Raw genomic sequence first — 12,503 nt, 5'->3', positions numbered from 1 at the left:
TTTTCCTCCCATTACAGAAGCTGATTTTTGAACATGCACTAATTACTCATTAAAATCTTGTCCAGAAAACTAAGCACAATTAAAAGTGTGCCATCAAAAAAAGGAGAAAAAATAATGTACCATATTTATTATTGCAGAATGAACTGCTCTTCCACGTTCCTACTGATCTTAATTTGATTCTGCTTTTTATATGTTAATTTCATTCCTGGAAACTGTACTGCTGTTCCATGCACCCATTTTTTGAATCCCAAAGTTCATCATGCATTTCTTTACTAACAAAATTAGATTCTGGTAGCGCTGAAATTAAACCTTGGTGACAATCGCACTTGTTATCATGATTTAGCATTCAAGTCCATAAGCCCTCGTGGAATAGTAATTAGCAGAGGACTCAATAATCTCATCAACAAATTACTGTTGCAAGATCAACAAACTGATAGCAATGGGATTTTGGGCAAAATACATTCAAAGAAGTTGGATCTCAACTGAGTCACCCCTAGAATACCACTTTATACAGCATATTATGATATTGCATATGCTAATAACACAAATTTATTCAAACAAGTACAAACTTCTGTTCAGGCTACTAAATTTATTTTATTCAAGGGAAACAACCTTCAGCTACATGAAATAATGCTGTCTTAATCTGAAGGAGTCAGTATCAAATGAGAATGCCAAATGATCAAGATGAAAACTAGTACTAGGAGGGCCAATGTGAGCAGGGACATTTTATCCTACAACACGTATAGTCCGTGCCAAATGGCCAGTGCACAATAATGCACTCTCTGATTCTATAGCATAATTTTATGCAATAACATGCCAATAAAGACGATAAATTTCCTTATCTAATGCCTCAAAAGGGGAGATATCTGTTTTCAGGAAATAATTATTCAGTTAATATCATTCATAAGCTAAATTTAAACCAGTAGTTCCTCATATGCGAGATGTAACCTCAGCTTTTCATTGCTGTCCAAGGAATTATCACAAACTGATGATTAAAAGTCAGCAAAGATAATTCAGTTATTTAAATATAAAATATCCATGCCAGTATGACCAAAGTAAGTCAAATACTTATTCTCAATAATTCCTACACAGCAATCAAACATTTTATTTAACACAATTAGCTTGAATGATAGTAGCTGAATAATTATTTCGTGTAAACAACTTCAGATGTCACCCTTTTTGAGGCACCAGATAAGGATACAACCTTTATTGCCATGTCATTACATAAAACTATGCAATAAGACATCCATCATGATGGTTCATGAAGATCTATTTATAATTTTACTGCTGTAAGCTGTAGAAATATTAATTACTGCCTTTATTCATCAACAACTCCTGAGGTTTGTCATCAGCAGACAAATTTCCTTTGAAATGCTGTTTTTTTATTTGGCAGCTCCCAAGATAATTTCCAACTTCCAAACATTTAACTCTTCATTTGGAGTGATTCTGCCACAGCACAAAAAACAATCTTCACATTTCCAGACTTAACACAGAAAGTAGGAAATGCAGAAGGCAAGGAACAACTAAAAATTGGAAAAAGGCACCCTAATGAATTTGAACAAAATTCATAAGATGTACATATTGTGTACAAGACCAGAAATTAATGTTCGCTTGGAGCTTCCCTCGACCTAAATGGCTTGCAGGGCCATCTCAGTCAATGGTTGAGAATCATTCACACTGTTGTACACTAATCTCAGTGAAGACTGATGTCAAAAAAAGCTGTGTCATTGCCTCAATAGTTTTATCAATTATTCTTACTACATTGTACCTCACCTCAAACAAACCTCATACAGGAGAGTCAAACTATGGCATCTATGCTGCAGAACTGAAGTCACCTGAGATCAAAGATCAAAGTCCACAATGATTTCCAACAAGGTTCATGATGAGACCCTGGAAAACAAAGGCCTTTCCAAAACCTTTCAACGAAGGTAGACTAGAACTCATCACTACTTTCAATGAACTAGTGCTGCCTTTGAAGGGTTGAAGAAAAGGTTATTTGAAGATCAAGACCTCAGACACGGCGCAAAATTCACAGTCTATCAGGCAGCAGTAATCTCTACCCACCTATATGCTTTTGAAACCTGATCAACCTGAAACAAGCATCTTGAGACTCAGCGCCACCTCTGCAAAATCCTCTAAATTCAATGTTAATGCTCTCCCAGGTAAACGTACCCTGCGTTGAAGCCCTAGCTATTTTCAGTCAACTATGTTGGGCAGCAAACTGCTCACAATAGTACATTACCAACACAAATCACCTAGAAACACAGAAAAAGATTCAACACCGTGTTCAAAGCTTCCCTGAAGAGGTACAACTTATCCACAGACTCCAGCGAGCCTTGGGCTCATGACTGCCCAAACTAGAGAAGGGACATTTGTAAGGGTATGAATTGGAAGTTAGAGCCATAGAACACTTCAGTGGAGAAATAGGCTCTTCACCCCACCTAGTCCATGCCAACTTGTTTTCCTGCCTAGTCTCGTTTACCTTCACCCAGACCATAGCCCTCCATACCTTTCTTATCCATGTACCTAACCAAACTTCCCTTAAATATTACAATAAAACCCACATCTATCACTTCTGCTGGCAGCTCATTCCACACTCACACCATCCTCTGAGTGAAGAAGCTCCCCCTCAGGTTCCCTTAAATATTTTACCTTTCCTCCTAAACCTATGACCTCCACTTTCGGTCTTATCCAAAATTATGAGGACAGTAGATACCCTCATAATTTTGTATATCTGTATAAGATCTCCCCATATTCTCCTATGCTCCAGGGAATAAAGCCCTAATCTACTCAATCTCTCCCTATAACTCAGGTCCTTAAGACCTGGCAACATCCTTGTAAATTTTTCCTGCACTATTTCAAGCTTATTGGTATCTTTATCTTATTGGTAGCTGACCAGAACTACACACAATTCTCTAAATTCAGCCTCACCCGACATGACAATCCAACGTCTATAGTCAATACTCTGATTTATCAAAATGCCAAAAGCTCCATTAACCACCCTATCTACCTGTGATGCCACTTGCAAGGAATTATTGATCTATATTCCCAGATTCCTTTGTTCTACTACACATCTCAATGCCCTACCCTTCACTGTGCAAGTCCTTCTCTGGTTTGTCCTGCCAAAGTGCAACACTTCACACTTCTCTGCATTAAATACATTTTCAGCCCATTTTTTCAGGTGGTCCAGATCACATTACAAGCTATAATAGCTTTCCTCACTGTCCACTATGCTCCAAATTTTGATGTTCATCTGTAAATTTGCAGATGCAGTTTACCACATTAAAATAAATGAAAAACAGCAATGGACCCAGCACTGATCCGGCAGTACACCATCATCAAAGAGGCAACCATCTACTACCACTCTCTGTCTTCTGCTAAGCCAACGCTGAATCCAACTGACTACTTCATTCTGAATGCCAAGTGACTTAACTTCTGTACCAGCATCCCATGCTGGACTTTATTAAAGGCCTTGCTAAAGTCTATGTGGATATCTTTCACTGCCTTTCCTTATCAACTTTCCTGGTAACCACCTCAAAAAAACTCTCTAAGATTGGTTAGCCACAACCTACCATGCACAAAGCTATGCTGACTATCCCTAATCAGGCACTATCTGCCTAAGTACTTCCATCCTGTCCCTTAGAATAGCTTCCAACAACTGGCCCACAACTGAAGTCAGGTTCATCGGTCTGTAATTTCCCAGCATATTCTTTAACGTCCTAAATTTTGCTATCCTAAGCACAGTGAAGTCCTGAGAAAGCAGTAAAAGGAGCAATCTCCTAACAAACTATCCTCTCACCATATAGGGGAGTCCGTGATTCCCACACTGACCTTATTTGGTACCTCAGAACCCACAAAATCAAAATGGAAGCAAGTCATCCTTGATCCCAAGGAACTGCCTAAGAAGGGTTGCTGAATGGCACTGTATACAGTCTCCAAGCTCCTGTAACTCACATTCAATCCCAACCAATGGTACTGCCTGGGTAGAGTTTGCATATTCTCCCTGTAACAACCGTTTATCCCAATGCTCCTGTTTCCTCTTGCATCCCAAATATATGCTGGATGTTAGGTTACTTAGCTTCTGTACATTGGTGAGAGAGTAGATCAGAATAAAACAAGGAGCCGTTTTGATGAGATTACTCTGGGATCAAGCAGATACTGATGGCTGAATGGTCTCCAGTCTTGTCAGGAAATATGACAAAGTATCTGAAGAAAGAGGCTCTGCAGTCATATGCAGGCCAAGAATATTATATTTCAATTTTTGAAGAATGTTGGTGATCAAGAGAGTTTTAATTATAGTCTGGTAGATTCTAAATATATCAACTCCACTTATCCACTTTATTGGATAACTACAGTCATAGTCATACTTTATTGATCCCGGGGGAAATTGGTTTTCATTACAGTTGCACCATAAATAATAAATAGTAATAGAACCATAAATAGTTAAATAGTAATATGTAAATTATGCCAGTAAATTATGAAATAAGTCCAGGACCAGCCTATCGACTCAGGGTGTCTGACCCTCCAAGGGAGGAGTTGTAAAGTTTGATGGCCACAGGCAGGAATGACTTCCTATGATGCTCTGTGCTGCATCTTGGAGGAATGAGTCTCTGGCTGAATGTACTCCTGTGCCCACCCAGTACATTATGTAGTGGATGGGAGACATTGACCAAGATGGCATGCAACTTAGACAGCATCCTCTTTTCAGACACCACCGTCAGAGAGTCCAGTTCCATCCCCACATCACTGGCCTTACGAATGAGTTTGTTGATTCTGTTGGTGTCTGCTACCCTCAGCCTGCTGCCCCAGCACACAACAGCAAACATGATAGCACTGGCCACCACAGACTTGTAGAACATCCTCAGCATCGTCCGGCAGATGTTAAAGGACCTCAGTCTCCTCAGGAAATAGAGATGGCTCTGACCCTTCTTGTAGACAGCCTCAGTGTTCCTAGACCAGTCCAGTTTATTGTCAATTCGTATCCCCAGGTACTTGTAATCCTCCACCATGTCCACACTGACCCCCTGGATGGAAACAGGGGTCACCGGTACCTTAGCTCTCCTCAGGTCTACCACCAGCTCCTTAGTCTTTTTCACATTAAGCTGCAGATAATTCTGCTCACACCATGTGACAAAGTTTCCTACAGTAGCCCTGTACTCAACCTCATCTCCCTTGCTGATGCATCCAACTATGGCAGAGTCATCCGAAAACTTCTGAAGATGACAAGACTCTGTGCAGTAGTTGAAGTCCGAGGTGTAAATGGTGAACAGAAAGGGAGACAAGACAGTCCCCTGTGGAGCCCCAGTGCTGCTGATCACTCTGTCGGACACACAGTGTTGCAAGCACACGTACTATGGTCTGCCAGTCAGGTAATCAAGAATCCATAATACCAAGGAAGCATCCATCTGCATCGCTGTCAGCTTCTCCCCCAGCAGAGCAGGGCGGATGGTGTTGAACGCACTGGAGAAGTCAAAAAACATTACCCTCACAGTGCTCGCTGGCTTGTCCAGGTGGGCGTAGACACGGTTCAGCAGGTAGACGATGGCATCCTCAACTAGTTGGGGCTGGTAGGTAAACTGGAGGGGATCTAAGTGTGGCCTGACCATAGGCCGGAGCAGCTCCAGAACAAGTCTCTCCAGGGTCTTCATGATGTGGAAGGTCAATGCCACCAGTCTGTAGTCATTGAGGCCGCTGGGGCGCAGCGTCTTTGGCACAGGGACAAGGCAGGACGTCTTCCACAGTACAGAAACCCTCCGGAGCCTCAGGCTCAGGTTGAATACATGGCGAAGTACTCCACATATCTGAGGGACACAGGCTTTGAGCACCCTGGTACTGACACCATCCGGTCCTGCAGCCTTGTTTGGGTTGAGATGTTTCAGCTGTCTTCTTACCTGTTCAGCTGTGAAGCCCACCGTGGTGGTTTCGTGTGGGGGAGGGGTATAATCATGAGAGCAGGGTGGGGGACTGTGAGGAGGGGTAGGAGGGGAGAGTGGAACATGTGTTGGTTGGGGGCCGACAACAGATGGCTCATGTGGGGGCTGGGCAGGGGTCACAATGTCAAATCTGTTAAAGAACAGGTTAAGTTCGTTGGCCCTGTCCACACTGCCTTCAGCTCCTCTGTTGCTAGTTTGCCGGAACCCAGTGATGGTCCTCATCCCCCTCCAGACCTCTCTCATGTTGTTCTGCTGGAGTTTCCACTCAAGCTTCCTCCTGTACCTGTCTTTAGCCTCCCTGATCCTAGCTTTCAGGTCCCTCTGTATTGCCCTCAGCTCCTCCCTATTTCTATCTCTAAACACCCTCTTTTTAGTGTTCAGGATGTCCTTAATGTCCTTTGTCACCCATGGCTTGTTATTTGAATAACAAAGGACAGTTCTTGTTGGAACATTGCAGTCCACACAGAAGTTGATGTAATCAGTGATGCACTCTGTGAGCCCATCAATATCCTCTCCATGTGGCTCACAGAGTGCCTGCCAGTCTGTCACCTCAAAACAACCCTGGAGCGCCCCAAAAGCCTCCTCCGACCATTTCCTCACTGTCCTCAAGGTTGCAGGTTTACTCTACAGATATTATTAGGGATAATAGTGAATATTAGAGATAATACTAAATGTTGCATTAGTTAACACAGAGAACAAGCTCTCACAAAACCTGTATTTGCATCGCCAGCCCTGCATCTCACACCAACGCACCCAATTTAGCCCTTGGAGACAGCTCTCTCCCAAAAGCCCTGTATCAATATACAGACTATTCCCATTGCCCTGCACCCTGAACCAGACCTGTTCAATCTGTAGCCAGTCCTGTCGAGGATCCAGCTGGGTAGATCTCCCACACCTCTGCATTACTGGACACCTCGCAAACCTTCTGCCATCACACATGGAGTGCCCATTCACCAACTGCCTTCAGACAACTCCTTTGCACTGAAACCGCTCCCTGTCAGTCGTGCTTACGGGAACATTATTCCATGTACTGGTCCTACTGTCCCGCTCTCTAGCCATAGCAATGTATTAATCCCAGATTTCTCAATGCAGAATGACTTCATTTTGCATAACAATGACTCTCTGACTCATTCACAACATATTACCAACTGTGAACAAAACTTATACAGATAAATGGGATCACAAAAATTATGATTTGGTAGTTTAAAAGGCATTTTGGTAGAAATAGGAAGAGTTAACTAATTATGCACAACATGTTAGATGCCACAGCTGTTTTATTTCGGATATGCAGCTCCTTTCCTATCTATCATATCTAAAAAAACATCAGTGCAAAAGTGAAATGAAACAAGAATATGGTCAAATATTTTCTTGTCTTTGATTAATTATTGAACAAATTGGCTTCAACAGTAACATTTCTCAGAGAAGAAAAACTAGTTACAAATGAAATCAAAACACCACTCACTTTTAGATCCCCTTGAGTAAGTAGCAGAAACTGATTCATGGACCAAGAAGAGAGAAACTGGAATCCTTTGGTCATTAACCAATGGGAAGAGGTCTGCAGCGTCGTATTGCAATGACTCAATGTTCGCACCAAGATAGACGGCGCTACAAGCTTGCAAACCACTCCATTACTGGAACCTGCAAAAAGGAATACACTATGTATCTCTGAAAATATAAGTATGGGCAAAAATTACAAATCTTTCAAACCTTGCCTTTTCATTTAGAGTGAAATGAACATCTTTGTAGCCAGCAACCAATCAATTAGCTTGTATATTTTCCTACAACACAGAAGTCCACTTCAGTTCATCAAGTCTAACCTATTCTTTTCAGATTCCAATCAATCCCCTCAAAATAACTGGTGACAAAAATCAGAACAAAGTGTCCCACGGAATGGATAAGGTTTAGGGAAGACTTAATCACCTTCAGGGCTAGAACGTAAGAAATAGGAGCAGGAATAGGCTATTTGCCCTGTTGCACCTGCTCCACCATTCACTGGATCATGGCTAATTTGGCAGTGGACTCAGCTCCACTACCTGCATTTTTCCCGTACCCTTAATTCCCATGCTATGCAATAATCTATCTGTGTTTTAAATATATTTGATGAGGTACACTCTACTGCGTCCCTGGACAGAGAATTCCACAGATCCACTACTCTCTGGAAAAAACAACTTCTTATCTCTGTACTAAATCTATTCCTCTCAATCTTGAGGATATGTTCCTCATTTTGGTCCCATGTACCAGTGGAAACAACGTTCTTGTCTCTATTTAATCTATCCCTTTCATAATTTTATGTTGGTATAAGATCTCCTCTCATTCTCCTGAACTCTACTGAGTATAGTCCCAGGTGACTTAATCTATCCTCATATTTCTCTCTGAAATTAACCTGGTGAACCTTCTCTGCATTGCCCCAAAGCCAGTATATTTTTCCTCAAGTAAGGTGACCAGAACTGCCTGCAGGAGTCCAGGTACAGCTTCATCAGTACTCTGGATAGTTGCAGCATAACCTCCCTGCTCTTAAATTTAATCCGCTCACAATGAAGGCCAGTGTTCCATTTGCCTTCTTGAAAACCTGTTGCACCTACAAACCAATCTTTTGTGTTTTATGCACAAACACAAGAGCATGCTGTAATCGTTCTCCATTTAAATAATAATCTGATTTTTTATTTGTCCTTCCAGAGTGGATGACTTCTTATTTACCAAAGTCGTACTCAATCTGCCAGACCCTCGCCCAGTCACTTAACCTATCTACATCTCTCTGCAGACTCTCCGCATTCTTTGCGCAATTTGCTTTTCCATTCAATTTCTTGTCAACAGCAAACTATTGTACTAAATCTATTCCTCTTAATCTTGAGGACACGTCCTTAGTTTTGTCCCACGTACCAGTTTTTGCCTCTACCTAATCTATCCCTTTCTTAAGTTTTTACTATTACAGTAAGTTTTAAACATCAGGTTTAAAAACAAGAGTGTTTGAGAATATTGTGAACACACGTACTAAAGAACTAGATCACAAAGTCTGATAATTCAGGTATAAATTGGGCAGAGAATTGTCCAAAATGGTATGCTGCAGATACAGGATCATCCTTTGGTGACTAAATGCTACAATCTGTGGATGACTTCCAAAACAATTGTCAATACAAGTTTAAAACTTAACATCCATTGATGGCCCTTGTGTGAAGCTAGCTGGCACTGTGCGGACTCTTGTCAACTTTTCAGACGAAGCACATACAAGGGCATTTTAAAGGGGCTACCAGAGATTACTTTAAAAAGTTAAATGCTTTCCTGAACGTGAAACTACGAAGAATGGTTCTTCTGGTCTGACACTAGCCACTTCTTCTTCATGTGCCTTGCGCGTTACACGCTTGGGTGATCATGGCTCTCCACATCGAACAATCTCTCGCAGCGTTAATGATATCTCGCACACTTAGATCTGTTAGCTCTTTCACAGTGTCCATATATTTTCTTCTTTGCCTTCCTCTACCGCATTTCCCAGGCGTACAGCCTTGTAATGTAAGACATTCTATTTCTCCCTTTCTGATGACATAGCCCAGGAATTTAAGTTTCCTCTCATTTAATGTTCTCATTTAAGATCTTCTTGTATGGGCACGTTGGAGTACTGTCTCATTAGTTACCCTATCGCTATATGATATTTTCAGCATTCTTCTAAACCACATTTCTGTTGCTTCTAAGTCTCTTTGGCGTTCTGGTGTTATAGTCTATGTTTCAGAAGCATACAGCAAGATTGACCAGATGTAACATTTAAGTAGCCTAAGCCTTGTTGTCACAGAAATGTGTCGATTGGAAAGAAGAATTGCCATTCCAAAAAGTGAAACCCATTTTTACCAACAGACACATTTCTATGACAACTAGCCACTACTCATCTGCAAATCCATCCACATCTCAGACTGTTGGCAACACCCATCTACTCCACTGCTAACCTTCATGTTTGCAAAAATATGCTGTTTTTCTCTTTTGCTCTATTCCTTATAACAAATTCACTGGTCCTTTCCTGAAATGCTGACTGATCTGCTGATGAGTATTCAGTCACAAGTGTACTAAATTCCAATCTAGGCTGTATGCTCAAAGACAGAATCACTCAGCCTCAAGCTGTGCAACAGGCAGGGATTAGAGTGATACAAACTATGTGCAGGCAGATGGAATACAGCGAATTCCAGTTAATTTTGCCATCCATTAATTGGGGCAGCCATTTAATTTGTGCATCGGTTAATTGGGACTTCACCCAGGCAAGGCTGTGGGCCTGGACAGTATCAGCTCAAGGGTACTTAAGGTGTGTGCTATTCAGCTGGGTGCAGTCTTTCAATATATTTTTAATCTGAGCCTGAGCCTAGAGGAAAACATCCTGCCTAGTTCCTGTACCCAGGAAGACATGCCCCACCACACCTAGTGACTACTGAGCAGTGGTACTGATCTCACGTTATGAAATCATTAGAAAGACTGATCCTGGCACACCTCCGGACCATGGCAAATCCATCACTGGACCCCCTGCAGTTTGCTTACCAACTACATATTACAGTCAAGGATGATATTATCTTCCTCCTTTAATGGGCTTACACCCATCTGGATGAGCCAGGCAGCATTGTGAGAATCATGTTCTTTGACTTCTCCAGTGCTTTTAACACCATACAACTTGCTTTACTAGGGAATAAGCTCACGGAGATCCAGGTGGACCTGTCCAGATGGCCACAGTATCTGAGACTGCAGTGGTGTGCATCAGATAGTGTGGTTAGCAGCACAGGGGCACCTCAGGGGACTGTCCTGTCCCTCTTTCTATTCACTGTCTACACGTAGGACTTCAGGTACAACTCGGAGTCCTGCCACCAACAGAAGTTTTCAGACAATCCGGCAGGTGTGGGCTGAATCACTTTCAGCTCATCACTAAGACAAAGGAGTTGGTGGTGGACTTCAGGAAGGTGAAAACACTCTGCATTCCCATCCCCATCAAGGGAAAAGACGTGGAAGTTGTCTGGGATTACAAATACCTGGGAACTCGTCTGGACAGTATACTGGACTGAACTAAAAGTACAGAGGCTCTGTACAAGAAGGGACAGAGCCAACTGTACTTCCTGAGGCAGCTCCAGTCATTCAACATCTGCAGTACTATGCTGCAGATGTTCTATGATTCAGTGGTGGCCAGCATTCTATTCTACCCTGTAGTCCGCTGGGGTAGCAGGGCGAGAGCAGCTGATATCAAGAAGATCGATAAACTCGTCAGGTAAGCTGGTTCTGTTCTGGGCGTGGAACTGGATTCCCTGGTGGTTGTGTCTGAGAGGAGGATGCTGCAGAAGCTATGGAGCATTATTGACAATCCCTCTTACCCCCTCCATGACATATTGGGTAAACAGAGGAGCACCCTTAGCAACAGACTGATTCCACTGAGGTGCACCATTGAACACCACAGGAGATCCTTTCTCCCTGTGGCTACATGAATCTACAACTCCTCCTCCTTAAGTATATTAGTATATTGTTCCACTGCACATCTGTATTTTGTACTATTACTTTTAAATGCACATTTTGTATTTTCTTTCGTACCTCAATGTCTACATTTTGCATTTTAAAGAATATATTCCTGACTGAGCGAATATGAAGCAATAATTTCCTTCAGGATAAATAAAAGTTTTATCTTATCCCATCTTATCTTATCTTATTTGGAACAACTCTTAAAGAACAAAAACAAATCGAGAAAAGAGAATTTGGAGAATGGGAAAAGAAATGGTCATTGTACAGTGTCAGGAAGTGTATGATCATGCACTTGGGTAGAATAAATAAAAGCAGAGAATATTTTCTAAATGGAGAGAGAATTCAAAAATCTGAGGGGCAAAGAGACTTGGGAGTCCTCATGCAGAATTCCTTAAAGGTTAATTTGCAGGTTGAATTGGTGGTAAGGAAGGCAAATAAGATGCTAGCATTCATTTTAAGAGGACTAGAATATAAAAACAAAGATGTAATGTTGAAGCTTTATAAAGCACAGGTGAGGCTTCCCTTGGAGTATTATGAGCAGTTTTGGGCCCCTTATCTAAGAATGGATGTGCTGACATTAGAGAGGGTTCAAAGAAGGTTTATGAAAATGATTCTGGGATTGATATACTTGTAATATGAAGAGCATTTTATAACTCTGGGCCTCTGCTCACTAGAATTCAGAAGAATGAAGGGTGACATTGAAAAGTATCGAATATTGAATAATTTTTTTTATTTATAAAATTTTTGAGGCCCTTACCACGAAAAGATTTGACGCTAGCCAAATATATTATCTGACTGGCAGAGATAACTGGAGTGCTGAATTCTACAATTGCATGCTTGATAAATCAGCAAGATAAACTGCGAAAAGAATGGGGATTATGCGAGGAACAACAGCATGAAGGTAAGGATTCAGACGTTGAAGATGACCTCAGTCAATGGTTTTCCACTGTCACTGAACAAGGTGTGCGTATCAATGGACCAATATTAAAAGGACAATTCAGACAACCTAGATAAGAAGCTGGATCACAAGGATTTTAAAACAACAGAAGGCTGGTTGTCTTGATGGAAATGTAGGCACCACATTAAATTCAAGAA

At 41.7% G+C, this 12,503-nt stretch overlaps 1 protein-coding gene across 6 annotated transcripts in view; it reads right to left on the bottom strand.

The window, feature by feature from the left end:
- The window catches only part of ccdc142 (coiled-coil domain containing 142), a 124,939-nt gene that overhangs the window by 47,397 nt on the left and 65,039 nt on the right, over positions 1 to 12,503 (bottom strand). For all 6 annotated transcript variants that reach the window (XR_011885815.1, XM_072256619.1, XM_072256620.1 and 3 more), the window contains one exon: positions 7,396 to 7,571. Coding sequence is in view for 5 of the 6 variants with exons in the window: in XM_072256619.1 (XP_072112720.1) it covers positions 7,396 to 7,571 (176 nt within the window). In the remaining variant the exon portion in view is untranslated. The remainder of the gene's footprint in view (positions 1 to 7,395; positions 7,572 to 12,503) is intronic.

Source organism: Mobula birostris, chromosome 4 (genome assembly GCF_030028105.1).
Source record: "Mobula birostris isolate sMobBir1 chromosome 4, sMobBir1.hap1, whole genome shotgun sequence".
In the NCBI taxonomy this organism is placed as follows: Eukaryota; Metazoa; Chordata; class Chondrichthyes; order Myliobatiformes; family Myliobatidae; genus Mobula; species Mobula birostris.
Note: the sequence above shows the minus strand (reverse complement) of the source record. Positions and strands in the feature narration are given on the sequence as shown.